The sequence below is a fragment of the Fringilla coelebs genome (genome assembly GCF_963513975.1).
Source record: "Fringilla coelebs genome assembly, chromosome: 2".
Taxonomy (NCBI): domain Eukaryota; kingdom Metazoa; phylum Chordata; class Aves; order Passeriformes; family Fringillidae; genus Fringilla; species Fringilla coelebs.
This window is the reverse complement of record NC_140029.1, coordinates 76,638,113-76,656,053: the sequence shown is the minus strand read 5'-3', so window position 1 is coordinate 76,656,053 and position 17,941 is coordinate 76,638,113. Positions and strand designations below refer to the sequence as shown.

At 33.9% G+C, this 17,941-nt stretch overlaps 1 protein-coding gene across 1 annotated transcript in view; it reads left to right on the top strand.

Moving 5' to 3' along the window:
• DYNC2H1 (dynein cytoplasmic 2 heavy chain 1) overlaps positions 1 to 17,941 on the top strand; it is a gene marked incomplete at its 5' end in the record, with an annotated part of 143,228 nt that overhangs the window by 2,786 nt on the left and 122,501 nt on the right. The window contains 22 exons of the mRNA XM_084226347.1: positions 488 to 623; positions 931 to 1,049; positions 1,601 to 1,745; positions 2,524 to 2,756; positions 2,997 to 3,131; positions 3,225 to 3,338; positions 3,531 to 3,642; positions 3,794 to 3,918; positions 4,997 to 5,172; positions 6,542 to 6,737; positions 7,331 to 7,426; positions 7,931 to 8,083; positions 8,198 to 8,296; positions 10,136 to 10,275; positions 10,364 to 10,592; positions 11,053 to 11,180; positions 12,411 to 12,526; positions 13,776 to 13,903; positions 15,339 to 15,488; positions 16,269 to 16,474; positions 17,300 to 17,455; positions 17,547 to 17,661. Of these exons, the coding sequence (XP_084082473.1) occupies positions 488 to 623; positions 931 to 1,049; positions 1,601 to 1,745; positions 2,524 to 2,756; positions 2,997 to 3,131; positions 3,225 to 3,338; positions 3,531 to 3,642; positions 3,794 to 3,918; positions 4,997 to 5,172; positions 6,542 to 6,737; positions 7,331 to 7,426; positions 7,931 to 8,083; positions 8,198 to 8,296; positions 10,136 to 10,275; positions 10,364 to 10,592; positions 11,053 to 11,180; positions 12,411 to 12,526; positions 13,776 to 13,903; positions 15,339 to 15,488; positions 16,269 to 16,474; positions 17,300 to 17,455; positions 17,547 to 17,661 (3,207 nt within the window). The remainder of the gene's footprint in view (positions 1 to 487; positions 624 to 930; positions 1,050 to 1,600; positions 1,746 to 2,523; positions 2,757 to 2,996; positions 3,132 to 3,224; positions 3,339 to 3,530; positions 3,643 to 3,793; positions 3,919 to 4,996; positions 5,173 to 6,541; positions 6,738 to 7,330; positions 7,427 to 7,930; positions 8,084 to 8,197; positions 8,297 to 10,135; positions 10,276 to 10,363; positions 10,593 to 11,052; positions 11,181 to 12,410; positions 12,527 to 13,775; positions 13,904 to 15,338; positions 15,489 to 16,268; positions 16,475 to 17,299; positions 17,456 to 17,546; positions 17,662 to 17,941) is intronic.

Genomic DNA, 17,941 nt, shown 5'->3' with positions numbered 1-17,941 from the left:
TTTATATTGAGACGTTGAAATTCAATAGGATGTTACCTAATTCTGAGCTAAATATGTTATGAAACCAAAATGTTTGAGGAGATTAAGCAATGGGTGATAGCTATAATTGCTAAGTTAAAGAAAATCCTTAAGCTCCTATCAGTAAGGATGAGAGGAAGGTTCTGGTCATGCATATGCCTGACTGGAAATGTGGAATACACTGGCCGTTGGTGGTTAATGTGGAAAAACAGCTAACATGCTTTTGGGGTGCCTTTATAAACCTGGCAACTGACTTTTGATTTTGCGATAAAAATGTTTTTTATAGTATTCTGAATTGTTAAATCAAAAGAATGAGGTGCTCTTCCTTGACTTTAGGGAAAAAAAATGCTACATTGTCCCACTGTGTGGTTGGTACTTAAATTGAATTTTGTATTTTTTAAAGATTAATGGGAAGAAAATACTAACTGCTCTATAATGTGAGTCATAATTTTCAAAATTTTTGTTGCAGGATGAGAAGTGGAGTAAAGCATTTGATCCTAAGCTCCAGAAGCTTTTAAGTGAGCTTGAAGCTGGCTTGAGTACTGCTCTCAGAAGATCAGATTCCAGTTACACAGGAACAAAATTCAGTGAAGATGATGTGCGAGGTTAGTTTTGCAATTATGTCTTCTACAGTTAATTTTTGAATTCAGACTAAATAATTTATTTACAAGTTGAGAGTTCAGGTTTCCCAGTGATTGCACTGTGTAAAATATAATTGGCTGTTGTTAGTAGACTGGAATTACTTATGGTCATGCCGGAAGAGCAGAGTTGACTTTCATAGTCAGGATCAGAAGTTAAAGGATATTTACATAACTGTATGTATAAATTTGCTTTAGAAAGTACCTTCTGACTGCATGTATTTTATAAACATTCGTTCATTTCATATATAAATATTTTCTATTTTATTTGCAGCTATACTTACACCAACAGATGAATTTCAGTTCTGGAGAGAATGTGCTCATCATGGAAATAAAAGATGTAGTAAAGAGAGAGCTTCATATTTTAGAGACCTATTTGAGGACATTGCAAAAGTATGTTTTATTTTGTGCGATCAGTGAAATATTTCTAGACTTAGTAAGAACCAGTCTTCCTATGAAATCTATGTCAGTATATGTATGCTCTTTCCAAATACATGAATATATAACTGTTTAGTTATTTTTTTCTTAGGCAGAATTTTACTTTAAATGATATTCACGTAGCTTGTAGCGACAGTGGTGTGTGGGAATACCGGCATTTACTTGGGAGTGGATTTGGTCATTGAATACTAGAGCTGTTGTGGAAATACAGCTGTACGCTACAGTTTGTGAACTGGGGATTGACTCATGAGATGAAAAGGACACCATTAATGCTGTTATGCAACACTTCAGGCACTCTCAAAGCACTTTCTTGAATAGTGCTTCAGATAGCAATGAATACTTCACATGAATAAACTTACACAAATGCTTGGTTTTTCAAGAGGATTATGACATATTCTGTTATGCAGTAAACCTCAGGAAACTACACCACTTGCCAGCTTCAGGAAAGTGTAAATGTTTTGACAATACTATTTGCAAAGTAAACATATTAAGGATATTTTTTCTAGGATTATTACAACTTGGATACCCTCTCATTATTTGAAGTTGTGGATTTGGTGGAGGCTACCAAGGACACTGTTGATAGTGTGTGGAGACAAACAGAGCATGATCCTTATCCACAGTCTCGCATGTATAATCTCTTGGATGTGACAGGTAAACCTCTATGCAGTCTTTATGATATGAACAGTCAAGAAAAGTAAAATGATTCCTTGAGCAGAGACCTTCTTCCTTGTAAAGGCACTAATAACAGCCCACAGCATGAAGGTGCTTGCTTCTTGTAATTATGATCCATGAATATTATTTGCCTTCTAGTATGTGCTAATTCAGCCAGTTCTGGTAGATGCCTTCACACATGCTTGAGAAGGTGATAGATGGTTAGAAGATGGAGTTGGATATCTTTCAGCCTGTGGACTGGATTTATCATGCTTCTGTTTGATTCCCTGTCTTTCTTTCAGAGGAGAAAATTGATTTACATAAACTCCCATTAAAGGTTGGTTCAGTCTGTGTGAAGATGAGAGCAGGATGTGCAGACAGGTTCTTCTCTCATTCTCTTGACAGCAGCCCCATGTTTGGGGACAGGCATAGGACAGTGAGTTTGTGTGCTCCTGCCAGATGTGTGGGTGTGTGAGAGAGGAAGAGTTGTAGGGAGCAGCCAATACAGCCATTGCTGCTGATAAAGACAGGTGCTTGTGTGTGGAATTCAGAATCCAAATCCATCAGCTTCACATGTTGGACCAGCTTCTGTTTAACTTGGAGATATTCAAGAGATTTGTTGAATCTGTGGCAAAATAATCAGTTATTGCTGCATTTGTGTGGTTTGAAATCAAGACACATCACTGGGTTTTTTTAAAATGAGATTGGAAAGTGGTGTAGCTTTAAAGGAATTATTTAAACAAGTATCTTGGTTTTTTTATACTTTTTTGTCTTCTAGGTGGCTCACTAGGTAGATTTGTTCAGAGAAAACTAGCAGCTTTGAATTTGTGGGAGGATACTTTTCACAGTGTTAAAGAAAATATACAGGCTGGCATCTTGGTTTGTGAACAGTGGGTGTCAGCTTGTGAATACCTAACCGGACAACTGTGGCAACAGTACACTCTACATCCATGGAAAAATGAGAAATATTTCCCTGAACTGATAGCCAAACTTGGCCAACGTCTTGATGAGGTAGAGGTTTGAATTATACACATTAGTTTCATTAGACACAGAATTAAACAGCATTGTTTCAAGTTAAAAAAAAGGAATTAAAATACTTCCATTGTCTTTTCAGAATCAGATAGTATTCTATAATCTGTTTGTCTGAGTCTTTCAAAAGTTTTTTGTACAAAGGAGAGAGATGTGTCCTTGTAAATATAAATTTTATGTAGAAATACATTTGTTATATCAAATACTTTCTTTCCCTCATAGGTGCTAACTGTTAGAACGCTTCATGAAAAACTTATGTTCTTTTTGCCAGCTGGAGAAAAAAAATCTTTACATCTTTCCCATGTGTTTGAGCCCTTTGCTGGCCTAAATCCTGTACACTATAATCCTTACACAGAGGTATAATGTTTATTTTTAATTTATTCACATTCTTTCTGTGTCTTTCTGCAATGTAAATAGCCCTGAACTAACACATGAACTCATTATCTCTAGCCATTATGGAGAGCAGCGGTCTCTCAGTATGAAAGAATTATTGCACCAGTGGAACAAAAAATAGCAAGAAAATTGAAGAAATTTATTTCAGAAATTCAGGACAGTCCACAGCAGGTATGAGTAATTCTCTATTCTGAAAACTTTCCTGAAGATCAAGTTATTTAATTCCTGAGTAGTCAGTTTAGGGAGTGAGTGCATATAGGAGTGAGTACATAGAGCCAAAGACAGCAGTACTGGGTGGTATCAGCCTATGTTTAATTTTTTTTCCTAAGAAAGTGATAACTTTTAAAAATCTTTACATTCCAGCTTCTTCAAATATTTCAGAAACATAAGGAACTGATAAAGCATCCAAATATAAGCAAAGAGTTGCTTTTTGAGAGGGAAACATTGCTGGCAGCACTTCAAGATTATGTCAAAGGTATTTAATTGCATTAGTTTTTTTGTGCATGCTAGGATCTTTATTTGCTTCTAGAATAATGCCAGTTTTCCTAGTATATTTTTATAACTGCAGTAATGATCTAAGGTTGCTCTATTAGATTCTGTTCTAATGAATCTTTTGCATGTGTTAGACTATGAGACAGACTTTGGAACTCGATGCCATGGTGTTCCTGGTGATGTTTCTGGACCGCTGTCAGGCAAGAACCTTTCTGAAGTTGTCAATAATATTGTATGGGTACAGCAGCTGGAGCTGAAGGTAACAGATTCTGTTACTGTTTACACACATTTTTTCATAGAATGTAAAACATGGTATTTGACATTTCTGTGGGAAATTCCACACAGAAAAATTGTGGGCTTCCCAAGAGTTATATAATCAAGGTTCCTTATCAGTGGTGCTACTTGCTTAGTTGAATGTTATTAGCAGACCCAGAATGTAGTCTTTTTGTAGTAAACTGAACTGCCTCTTAAAAAAAAATAAATCATACAGTAGGTCTTTTTGTTGAATTTTATTCTCCAGTTTGCATTTTAAAATTGTATTTAGGATTCACTGATACCCAGATTCTGAAATCCTAATCCTCACTTGTTTTTAATAACCTTTGTAGTGTCTTCTTGAAATCAAAGAGTAATGCATTTTGAGCTTGTGCCTGCCAGGGAATTTTTAGTAAATGTACAACAATTCTGTTTTAATTTGTATTTACGCTTTAGTAGGAAATATTAAACATTTTTTGGACAACACTGACTAGTGAAAACCAAAATGTTTTTTGTGAACATAAGTGCCCTCTACAATAACTCTAGATTTGAATAAGAGTAGAAGATATTTATCCCAGAATAACTATTAGCCTGATTCAGCTGATGTATATCTGTTTTATGTCTACTTGAGGCTGTGCTGAATGTTATAATTGCTCTCTTAATTGCTCTTCAATTGCTCTCCACTGATTGTATTGACTAGGATTTTAATTTGTGCACTTGTAGTTGTGAAATTCCATTTCAAATACCTTTGCGTATTGTCATGGACCTTATAGATACAACAGAAGACTCATGGGAGATCTGTACCTTTACAGAGACTTTAAATTAAAGACCAAGTGGGATATCTTGGTGTATCTTAATAGGGCTGGATGCCATTGTCAGTGTTGTCAGTGAACAGCTTATTCAAACCAATTTACTATAAAGAGAATTCAGACATTGGGGCACAGTTCAGAATTCACTTTTTTTTTCCTTATCAGCTTTTGAATCCCACTTGGATGTTTTGTAATACTGATTTTTATTGTGATGATTTTTCTTTTCTAATTGAATCCTGGGAAGTTAACCTTCTTTTCTCTGTTATTGTGTTTAAGGTGGAGGATTCTATCAAGCTGGCAGAAGCTCTTCTGTCTGACTTACCTGGATTTCAAACTTTTCATCAAAGTGCAAAATGTTTTCTGGAACAGTTGAAAGTATATGAGCAAGAACAATTTGATGATTGGTCTAGGAATATCCAGTCAGAATTATCAAATCCCAAGTCAGGACTTTGGTAAATACACTCTTGTTTAAATAATGTTTATTAAATAATGAAATCGGTAGTGTGGTGTAATTCATTAGAACTTGACAAAGGAAATAAAAAAAATATACAGGATTGAGAATGAAGGGAGAGACAAAATGGAGCAATTTATTGTACTTTCATCATCCTGCCAGTCTTTTTGTAAGGTGAAGTATACAGGACAATATTATTAATTATTAATTAATAGCCAATATTGGAGATCATTAACTCATCTTGAAGTTTATATTGGCACCTGGAATGAAAGACATGTTTTGTTTCCTTGTTGTTTTTACTTGTTACGTGTTGTAATCCTTACATTAATAATGTATAGAGACTAGATGAGAGTATAGCTGTAATGTACAGATAACAAATTAATTGCTATTCACAAGAAATTCTGCAGTCTACATAAGGTAGATGAAAGAAGGGTAAGGAGATCAATTTAAACTTCAGGAATTTTTTTTCCCCCAAAGTAATAAAATTTCTGTATGGGATACTAAAATATATTTTAACAATTTTAGTTGATTGGCCACATAGCTCTGTCTTCAACTCTTGAGTGTGGCAAAATTCCTCTGAAAAGAATTTGTCCACAGTTACAGGGGATACAGGAGTTTATACATAAGCAAAAACTTTTATTTTAATGGGAATACTCAAATATATAACAGCCATCTTATTTATTAGTACTATAAAATCTTGTTATTTTGAGATTTTAAAAGATACAAAGTAGTTAATCAAAAGAACAAAAAAGAAATAGCTCCTGCAAAGGGGAATGCAATGGATATGGGAACTAAAAAAGAGATGAGGAAAGAAAAAGAGCAAAAAATGAGTAAGGCTGAAGTGTTTATGAAAGGATGGTGGTAGAAGCATTGCTAAAGTAGAAAAAAAAAAAGAATAAAGTCTGAAGATAGGCTGATGTTCTTATTAGCATCTGGATGAATATTTTAAAATGCTCCATTGATGCAAGTTCTGATTCTTAGAATTGGTTCCTTCATTATTTTCTCCCCCTTTTGCTGTGCTGGAGACTGGGGCTGGTAAGGCTCCTGCTTGAGACACTGTGATGGATACAGTGTAATCTAGAATACCGTGTAGCTGTGAGTTACATGTTAACTATCATCACAAACCTAAAAAACTTTGTAAGCAAAAATGGCTTTTTTATCAAAAATTTTTTTCAAAGCCAGTTATCATTGGCTTTGAATCAAAGGAAAGGATACTGGATTAATTTCTGAGTAAATTAAAATGTTAATATGCATAGAAAAACAAAATAGACATCAAGCTGTTTAGAATAGTTTGTTATATTATGGTAAAATGCACCTAAGAAAGGATGAATATCAAATTATATTCAGTAATATGATTGATTTTGGTTCAGTATCCAAGCTAATAGCCCTGTGATGGAGTTGGATCCCATTTCTGGAACATTAAACATACTTTACTCAGATCGTTTGGTGACTCTGCTGAGAGAAGTACGTCAGCTTTCAGCACTTGGGTTTGCTATACCAGCTAAAATACAACATCTTGCAAACACTGCACAAAAATTCTGCAAGCAGGCGGTCATCCTCAAGCAGGTATAAGATTATGCCATAATAACTTCCTGTTCTGACTTCCCTGCTTGAACTTCTCTACAGTGCTGTCTTTTCTGTCTGTGTGGTTAAGCTTTTCACTGTCCTTGTCTGTATGAAAGTGACTTCTTTCTTGAACGATTAGTGAAGCCCATAAAAGAAAAGAAAAGTAAAGATATGCTTTACAATTTCAGAATGTGTCTTCTTTTGAAATATAATATTAAAGTCAATGAAGTTACTGTATGAATATACAAAAATAAGACAAGTAATTAGTTGATTACCTGGTTTTAGTTTCAGTTTTTTATAATTATGACTGAAGAGAATTCTCATAAAATGTAGCAACTTGTCCTCACCATTGCTAGTTTTCAACTGAAAATATATGAGCAAGTATTTTAATGGAAGTATGTGTGGGGTTTTTGGGGGTGGGTGGTCTATTTTTTTGGTTGCACTGAATGCCACATATGTTTTTGTTTGGCTTATATTTCAGTTCAATTTCACATGAGGCGTCATTGATATCTGGGATACCCCTACAGCTAGGGCAAAGGTGACATGTGACTTTTAATGTTTTCTTATAAATTTAAGCTCTCCCTTTTTTACAGGTGGCGCATTTCTATAATTCTATTGATCAACAAATGATTTGGAGTCAAAAGCCAATGATGTTACAATCTGCTCTAGCATTTGAACAGATAATTAAGGTGAAAGAATTCCCCTATCTTTGTCTTTTTAATTTCAATGGTATCTGTACATATTCTGTGCTGCTTTTTCTACATTTATTGCATTGTTATTAAAAAAAAATATTTCTTGATAAACAGGTGAAGTTGATTAGCAGTTATTAATGCCACATTTTTGGTTTTCATCTGTGCAGAACAAAGACCAAGAGAGGCATTTAAGGTGCCCTCTCATCTTCAGATGTCTGCTTATATTTGTGGAGCAGCAGTCTCAACATCAGTTGATCTATTTCAAACTCTGTTATGAGTCTGTCGTTAATCCCTCTCCAGTGCACTGATGTAGTTACAATGCTATGCCCCTACATGTCTGTGATTTGCCAGTTTATTTTGTCTCTAGTGCAGCTAGGGAAAGGGAGATCCTCCATTTGTTTTGCTAGGACTAAAACCATCTTTCTTGTATTATCACTTCTGGATGTTGGCTGGTAGACTGTTCTTGTCATTAAATGTTACAAAGTTTGTGTGTTTTTAAAGCATTCAAAATCAGGTCCTGGAGGAAAAGCTCAAATAACATGGGATAATCCCAGAGAACTGGAGGCTTATATCCAAAAACTCCAAGGAGCTGCTGAACGGATTTCCACTGAAAATAGAAAACTAAGAAAGTGGCATACAAACTTCATTCAAAAGGTATATTTTCTAGATGAAATTGAAGTCATGTCTGTTAGAGCATACTAAGCTTAACCTTTCTTTAATTTACATGAGGATGAGTGTGTTTATTATTCCTTAAAATTCTTTTAACAGGTCATATCGCTTATGAATATTGATCTACTGCGGCAGCAGCAGCGTTGGAAAGATGGCCTTCAGGAGCTCAGAACTGGTTTTGCCAGCCTTGAGTCACAGGCAGGGTTTGATTTTCCTATTGCAAACTGAACATTTGACTTTTCAACAGTAATCAAGATTTAAGACTCAAACATAGCATGATTGAATTAATTCTGATTAAGGAGTTACTAGTTGTCTTAGGAAAACATCTGTGTCCTAGTTAATGCCAGATGTGAGATAAAATCACAGATGAGGAGGATGTAGATAATTTTTTTATGTCATACTAGCAATGGGAGAAGAACTTGTGGTCAATGACAGGTGTTAGATGAGGAAATGGGAAAACCTTGGTTAATGTAGATCAGTTGTGTCTGAGCCATTAATGCAAGGTAAAATGAAGAAATTGGTACAGTTAATGAGTGATCCACACACAGAATAAAACAAATGTATAAAATTTGGAATTAAAATGTATTTCTGCTTGAAATAATGAGAAAAACTTACTTTTGTTTGTTCACTTATTAACTGACAACTATTAGAGTAGACTTATAGAATTGTTAAGGTTGGAAAAGACCCTTAGTGTCATTAAGATGATAACAATTTTGATTAAAAATACCATATTATCAAAGTATGCTATTTTTCAAGCCAGTTATTATTCAAGCCAGTTTATTTTTTCCTATTGCCTTCAGCAATCAAAGGAGTATATTCTTAGATGGATATATTGTTCTTATCCTTTATGATGCAAATGCAGATTACTTTCGTTAGTATTTGCTAGTCAAATAAATGCAGTGTCTTTACAGTATTTTACTTCTAATTTTGTTTTCATTCTCTCAAGACAATATAAAAATATCTGGCTTGTTTTCTTTTCAAGTTTAATTTGCAGATTTTTATCTTTAAGTCAGTATATTTTATGAAAAGAATCTAGATTTCCTTTAGGATTTGTTTGAAAATTATTTTGATATTATGAAATGTTTTTAGATGGAAAATCACCTAAACTGTTTTCAGTCACTCTTCAAAAATCTTTGAGTAGAAGTGATAAAACTTAACCAAATGTATTCCTAGCTTCTGTTGTCCTCCTGCAAATCCCTCCATGACTTGCAAATGACCATTTAGCTCAGTTGGTCAGGGTGCTAATAATGTCAAGGTAATGGGTTTGATCCCTGTATGGACAATTCACTTAAGAGTTGGACTTGATGAACCTGGTGGGTCCCTTCCAGCTCAGAATATTCTATGATCTACAGAACTTGACTTTATGATAAGGCTTTCCATGTCCTTACAGTGCAGTGTAGCAGATTTCAATGGAAAACTGAGTTATTTGGGGTAAAATTTTACATTAATTTATTAGTTAACATTGTTCTGTGGAAACACACAAGAATTTTTATAAATAATACTTAAAAGGTAGCTTACATATTAAAAGAAAATAGAAGTTGTGAGACAGGTTTAAGTGTCATATTCAGCCAGCTCTTGATGTTATTTCCAACAGAGTCCTGTGCATTTTAAAGTAATCTTGAAGAACGTTCTGGTTAAACCAATGGGTGATGAACATCAGTGAAGTTCCTACGTTGATTTGCCACAGAGACTGATTTGGATTTTTTTTTATTCCTATATTAATTTCAAGTAAATGCAATAAATGCAATAACTGGTCACAAAATCAAAAACTCATATCTTGAGTTAGAAGGGGTCCACAAGGACCATCAAGTCAACTCCCTGCTTCTCACAGGACTATCTAAAACTAAACAAAGTGACTAAAGTATGTTGTCCAGATGGTCCTTAACTTCTGACCAACTTGGTGCCATGACCCAGTCTGTGCCAGCTGTGAGATTACTGAATTTTACTAAGATGCAGGTCTTTGGATCTTATACAGTGTGCAGTGTCACCTTTTGATTATGGAGGAATAAAATAAAAATAAATATTGTTAAATTTTAGGGTTTCAAATCGAGTGATATGAAAGCTTGGAGACAGCACTGGAATCATCAACTTTACAAAGCTCTGGAGCATCAGTATCAAATGGGCTTAGAAGCACTCAATGAGAATTTACCAGAGATAATTATTGATCTAACATTCAAGTAAGATTTTTTTTTTCCTTAAAAGAAAATATTCAGGTGCAGATTACATTAAAATACTAGTTTTTCTGTTATCTCTTTCAATTTTTAGGCAAGGTCGCTTGCAATTCAGACCTCCTTTTGAAGAAGTACGAGCTAGATATTACAGAGAAATGAAGAGATTCATCTCTATTCCAAATCAGTTTAGGGGAGTAAGTGAGGCAGAAGATGAGTCTATATTCACTGTTATGACTGAAAGAAATGCAAATGGATTTCTGACCGCTTTCAGTAAAGCAGAGGATTTGTTCAGAAGGCTGACAGATGTTTCTAATCAATTCAAGGTATTTTCAACAGCGGACTGACTCATACCTTTTTTCACTTAGATTTGTATCATTTTGTGCTTTGGACATTCTAGAAGTAGCTGAGCAATGACATTTGTGATTTGTTGTCCTTTTCTTCAAGGCATATAAGCAAAAGCTTAGCGAGTCCATCCATCATGTTAAGCCAACCAGTTAAGCGCATGCCTGACTGAAGTATATGTATAGTTCCTTTTGAATACTCTGTATAGTAGCTGACTTTTCAGTCTTTCTGTTTTGAATATCCTTAAATGTGTGAACATGTCAAACTGTTTTTTACCTCCTGATTTTTGCACTAAGAAAATCTACAGATATGTGAAGAAGCACAAAGGTTAAAGAGAATGTAACTTGAAAACATTATTAGAGTATTTTAATGTTATTTAAAAACAATTTTTTAATCTGGAAAATATTTCTTTTCCATGGAATAAAAAATAATATTGGAAAGGAATGGGTCGTAATTGGCCAAGTAGATATGGAACCTTTGGTGAAGACACACCTTTCTAGCAAACAGGACTGGGAAAAAAACTTCAAGGCATTAAAAGTGAGAGGGAAAGAAGCAGAACGTCTTCCAAGGTAGAGTGTAACTCTGTTCTTTTGTTTTAATAATGTATTCTATCAGATATTTTAAAGGTAATAGTAAAATAGAGATGAAGATATAGATTCACACTTCAAGTGTTTTTAAAATGTGGATGTAGTTTTTAAATGTTTAGATTTTGATTTTTCATTTTTATTTTTAGATACTCTCTTTTATTTGTGTCACCTTCTCTGAAAACTAATTACTTCCTCTTGATATAAGGGGAAACTTCCTCAGAATTCAGGGCTAGTTCTGAAATATTCCAAAATATAGTATTTTAACAAATCTTCTAGCTAAGTCCTGTACATGTGAAATTTATATGGGAGTTAGGAACAGACATAGCAAATGTTTGTCATGAAGTAATTCCTGTAATGAAACATTTGATTGCCTCTTATAACTTATAGTAGTATGGTAGGGTAGGCTTTTATTCCTATGTATATTCACATGAACCTATTGTACTGTATGGTTAGCATTCTAAAGTAAAACTGGTAGGAATCATGCTTAGAGCAAGGAGAAAGATGTGACATTTCATGTTGGAGAAGTAGAACTTGCTGGCTAGTGATACTCTGAATAGTAAAGATTTCCATGAGTTCATGGACAAACTGAGGTGAATAGAAGAGAAGCTGGCTGATGTGCCTTATAGCCAGAAGCAACATGATGCTAAGAAATCCATGAGTTGAAAATATTAGTGTTGAGGGAGGATAGTCAGGAGGATATCAAGTAAGGTAGACCTTTTTCTTAGTGTTCTCTAAGTATCTACTTATGGTCACTGATACATTAGATATGGGGCCTTGAAATGACTCTCTATGGCTTTTCTTTAGTTCTTATTGCTATTGAAGGCTGAGTTAGTAAACTGTGATGGAAATCAGAGAATTAAAGACATGAATATACAAATAATGAAAGTATTTTTCTTTTGAGTATGGTAATAGCCTTTCAGAATTTTATGGCACTGGTTATATAAAATCAAGCCATTTTCTAACTATTTGGAGAAGGAGAGCATTGGACCTCAGTTCCCATAAAAGTGAAAGTATATATGCATAATTGTTGTAAAAATTTCAATACTATGGCTTAATTTCCCAAGAATCTATGACTTTCACTTGGAGAATTTTAAGGGAAGTTTCTCATTAAAATATGAAGTTAGGGTAAACTATAGATGTGCATAGATCTAGAGATACTAACATGTAAGTCTGCTACTGAATATTTGCTGTCTTTTAATCTCTTCTTTAAAGCACGATCAGAATCGATTGTTTAACTGTGAATTGCAACCCTGTGAAAACTGTGATCGATGATTTCATCCAGAAGTTGTATGACATTCTAGTTGTTTCTTTGAGAAAATCCATTCAAGGTAAATAATATCAATGAACAGTATTTTAATTTTTTTGTTTCTGTTGTACTGTTGGGCACATTTGAGTTAATGTAAATACTTTTTTATTGAAATAGTTTACTTTCAGGCACAGTGAACTGCAGAAATCACAATGCGAGAAAGTAATCTGTTACAGCTGTGTATTCCTCAATATTACTTTTTCACTACAGATGTAACCTAGGACCCTTTGACGTCTATTGTGTATCTTTCCTGTTGTTTGGGCCACCTCTGTTACAGATGTAAAAGAATACATAAGAAAATTGTTTTGCTTGTTTCTTTTATCTGACAAAAAATTTTGTTGCTTCAGAGAAGAAAATTTTTTTAATGTTTGAGGGAGGAAAATTTCCTAGTTGTTTGGGAAGGTGTCATAAAATGCAATAAAAATGCTATTAGATTTTTCTTTCACAAATTGAAATACTTCATGAAGAGTCTGAAATAATCTGGACTTACTCCATAGAATTGCTTGTCGCTTAGATTGTGAAAACTGTTAAAACGGTGTTGAAGTATACAAAACTTTTCCCTGTTTTGGGTGGTTGACCTATATATGGAACAGCAGGACAAATTGGAATAAAGTGTAGATGATGAGAAATAACAGTGCTTTGTGCTTTAAATCTAATGCTTGTCACAGGAAACATATAACAGGGATTGTGCAAGAAAGTGAATTATTTCATAGCCTGAAAGGTGAATCTTTCCTGAAAGATTTCCTGGAGCTGTATAGCTCCTTTCTCAGTATGAAAAGAGATTTACCTTGGTAGGTAAATACAACATTATAGCTTATGCAGGCATTGGTTTGTGAGTCTGTTCAATATGTAAAGCAAGGTGGCTTATTTAGTTAGCCTCTTTAAAATACCCAAACCAAAATAAACAGAAAAAAACCCCAAAGAACCCAAAAGCAATTTATATCTGTTTACCTGAAAAAAAAAAGGCCTTTACAACCTTCGAAAGCATATAAATAAGTGCCTCATGTATTTGTGTTTAGTGTTAAGAAGGAGCTCTGATCCTTATGGTCTAAATCATACACTGAACGCAGTGGATTACATTTGGAAAGCTACTTGTAAGCACAAATGTACAATTTCTGTTCAGGTAGTAGACAAGATTGGAGTCTGCAATTTTTAAACAACTACTTTGCATACTTTTGACTAATGCTGTATCCTTGTGCGTTTGTCTGACTTGGATATTTAAAACTAAAAATATTCTCTCCACGGTAACTTTGTTTTCCATCTTTGTGTAGCTCACCTCTGTGATGTTTCTACATTTCTCACTGATGCCATGGAAACACTAGTGATTAGGCCCCAGACTGTAGAGGAAATAGCAGAAGACAATTTAAAATACTTAAGCCTACATGAACGAAAAGAGAGGGTAAGATACTATTTTATTCTATCCAGAGCAACAGCTATAAAACTGTAATTATTTTCTAGTATGGAAACTTACATTTAATAATAACTAATAATTAAAGATCATGCTCAGGTTACATGGGGTCAGGGCAGTAGTCCATGTAGCACAGTAATTTGTGTCCAGCACTGGAGTGATTTATTTAGGGGAAAACATAAAATCAGGGTAGCTTTTCTGATACTTTTTACTTCTAACCTTCAACCTGAGCCTTGTGGAGTTTTATGTGGCTCCTGATCATATAGTAACACTCAGTGAATTTCTTTTCCAGAGCCTTACCTTGTCTTCTCTTGAGAGCAAACATCTGTTTGACATCCAAAATATACTCTGTAAAAGTGTAGATCAATTACCCATTACATGTAGAACCCCTTTTTTTTTTTTTTTTTTTTTTTTTTTTTTTTTTTTTTTTTTTTGCAACTGACACTATATTCTATTTTGTTGTGTCTGGTATCAGTGATCTCTGTTGTAGATTAAAGAGTGTTAGTCTCATCTTTTCTTATGCATAAGCCACTCATAACTTTGATTATCCTTGTTGCCCTTTGATAAGTCTTTTCTTTCTATTTCATTTTCTGTGTGACCTACAGATTTTTCTAAGTTTTTAAGATCTGTATAAACCATGAATTCACATGATGAAATTATAATATTATGTCTTATTATCTTTTTGGTCTCTGTGACTCATAATATTTGTTTTGCTTCCTACTCCTTAGATTAAGCTCACATTTTGGTAAAACTAGCTGTCATAACCCTAAGATAGCAGTCAAGTGCAGTTTTTATCTTAGGACTCAACTTGTACATGTGAAATTTATTTTTTCACATTTATGTCACTTTATGGTTATCTACTTGAATTTTGCTTGTCACCAGTATCATCAGTCATTATTCCTTATACATTCATTCTGTAGTTCTTCTCAGGTGAAGTATTTTCATGCCAGAAATAACACAGTATCATCAGTAAACTTTATCATCTCACAGACTGGTCGCCTTTTCCAATTCTTTTATAAGCACTTTGAGCAGTCCAGAACAGGTACTAAGAAAAAAATTAACTATATCCCAGCTAAAGCCAGCAAACAAACACACAGATTTATCACAATCCATTGTTCTGTTGCTCTTCTCCAATTTGATTGAGTTGATCTCTGCACTATATAAGGTGGCTCTTACCTCTTTCATAGTTAACATACACTTCTGTATATCTCATGATAGGATCAACGTTCAGAATTTCTCTAAATACCTCAGATACTATTTTTTTCAAATATTTTAATATTATTCTATAAGCAGTATTAAAAAAGCAGCTGTATATAAGCTTATTATCTGTGCATACAGAATTGGTGATTCAGATGTACTTGCTTTAGATAAACAGGATTTGCTGAATTTTTGCATGCACACTTATTTTTGATCTTTCTGACTTTAGGTTTTTCTTCTGTTTCAAGAGGCTGAAGATAAAAACAAACTTCTGCGAACTGTGGCTGGTGCAGGTTTGGACAGTATCAGTAACCTAAGAGCTACGTGGGATAAATTTGAATTAATGATGGAAAGCCACCAGCTTATGATTGCCGAACAGGTAGCAATGAAAGCTTAGTTATACCTGAAAATGTTGAAATTATTTTTTATATGTCTGGAAAAGTACTTTTTTCTTAGATTAAATCCATAAATATTGTCAGTTCAATAATAACATGGGCATTATTGAGTTGAGGGAGAGCTGTCTAAGGAAGAATACTTAGACTCTTAAGCAGTAACTGTTAACTCTGAAGTGGTAACTAGGGGAAAATTTTGTTAAACTGATGCTAAAATAAATGTTGTATTGTTGGAGTTCTGTCTCAAAACAACTTTTTGGTGACAGAAATGGCTTAATAAATGCAATGGGTGACAGAGGAAAAGAGGATTACAGTTTAAAGATAGCATTTTAATTTCTTTATCATGATTTTAGTATTGAAGCTTTTTATTTTCTTTTCACTTAACTTTGCTAACCTATGCACAGTCCTGTAATACCAGTCCATAGGCAAACTACTTAACTCATTGTTAAGTTGTACTGAAGATACCAATTTGCCACATATATGTAGAATTTTTTCTATATGCTATAAGAGGCAAGCCTAAGTAGGTAGCATAGGCTGAATAAATAGGTCTCAAGTACTAGTATAATAAAAAAAGTAGTGCCCCCTTTAAAAGAAAAACAGAGTGAGGAGAATAAAGTTGAACTATTTCTTCAGGTATTATACAAGAAGTTTTTTGAGTACTTTTTGATCAAGTAGTCATTATCAAGTTTTGAAGTTGATGCTTTGATTTCGATCACGGTTGTAGATACAAACCATTAAGGAATGTAATTTTGCCTATTGCTTTGCAGATGGAAGTGATGAAAGGAAATGTGCTCTCACGTATCAATGTATATCTTCAAGATCTGGAAAAATTTAAAGCTCGCTGGGATCAGCTAAAGCCAAGTGATGATGTCATTGAAACAGGTGGTCAAGATGTGCTCGAGAAAAGTGCTCAGATGATAAAAGAAAAAAAACAAGAATTTGATGAACTTAAAATCATGAAAGAAAAACTCATGTATGTGAATTTATTTACCTGTATATCTTATTCATTAATGTATTGATCTTTGATACAGCAATAGTATCACAAAAAATGTTCACTAATTTTTATCACAACAGATACTGTAAGTAATTTAATTTGTATTACATGTTTTTCATTAGCTTTTCAGGGTCCTTTTTGTTGGTTTTACGTAACATGAATTTCTTAAGCTAAGTTTTTCTAGATGCTTTTTGGATAAATAAATTGAGAAATCTCTCAAGGGTCTTGCAAAAGGAAGTTTGTACACTAAAGGCTTAATTCTGACTTTTGAAATTCTCACTAAGAGAAACTTTGGGATATTGGTCCAAAAAGAACCTCTTGTAAATTAAGTGGACAGGAGCTCAGCTCTCCCAGTAAGTGTTTGTGCTCATTATTGCAGCTCTTGAGGATGATCTTTTCTATTTAACTTCTTACCTTGGCATGTAAATGATGGCAAATAAAATTAGCATATTCTTTTTACCACCAGGAAGAAATGATCAATTCAAAATTATTTTAATTCCAGCTTTGATTTTGAAGGCACAAATTAATTCAACTTTCTCATAAATAAAAAATAAATGAAAGTTTATGGAAAATAATTGTGAATATGGGAGAAGGTTATTGTGTGAAGGAGTTATCACTCATATTTCTTTATTATTTCTATTCAAGAAGGGTATTATAAGGAAAATGCAGTTGGCAGCAATATTCTTCAATAAAGCCGGTGACTTTTCTTAAAAAAGTATGATGATTTCTGTATGGTATCATTTCTTAACCCATAAAAGTACATTGGAATAATGTAATGCATAATGCAATGATCTTTTTATGCAGTGAAGAATGCCATCATTTTAAGTTGGAAGAGCCTGACTTATCATTGTCAGAAGCTGTAAGTCAAGACATTCAGAGTTGTGCAGATGTCTGGGCACTGTATGAAGAGTTTTATCAAGGTTTTCAGGAAAAAGCCAAAGAAGACTGGATTACTTTTAGGTAACATTTTGTTACTTTATTTTTAATGGGCATACAGGTGTGATTGTAGTACTATGTTTCTATGACCTTTTTATGTCTGATTTTCATGCAGAAGTAAGATATACCTATTTGAAGAATTTTTGTTTAACTGGCATGACAGACTGAGGAAGATGGAAGAACATACTGTAATGACAGTAAAGTTGCAAAAAGAAGTGGACAAATATAAAGTAAGACGCTGATTACCCTGGAAATGTTCAAGGCCAGGTTGGGTGCTGCTTTGAGCAACGTGGTCTTGTGGAAGGTGTTCCTGCCCACATTGGGGGGGGGGTGGAACCAGGTGATCTCTAAGGTCATTTTCAACCCAAATAATTCTGTGATTCTATGAATTTCAAAAAGTCCTGTGAAACAAAATATGTTATGGTATTACTGGGTAATGTACTCCATTGTATACCTCATTGTTCATTTCTTACAATAAAACCATGTTAATATTTAACAAAATGTCTTTTG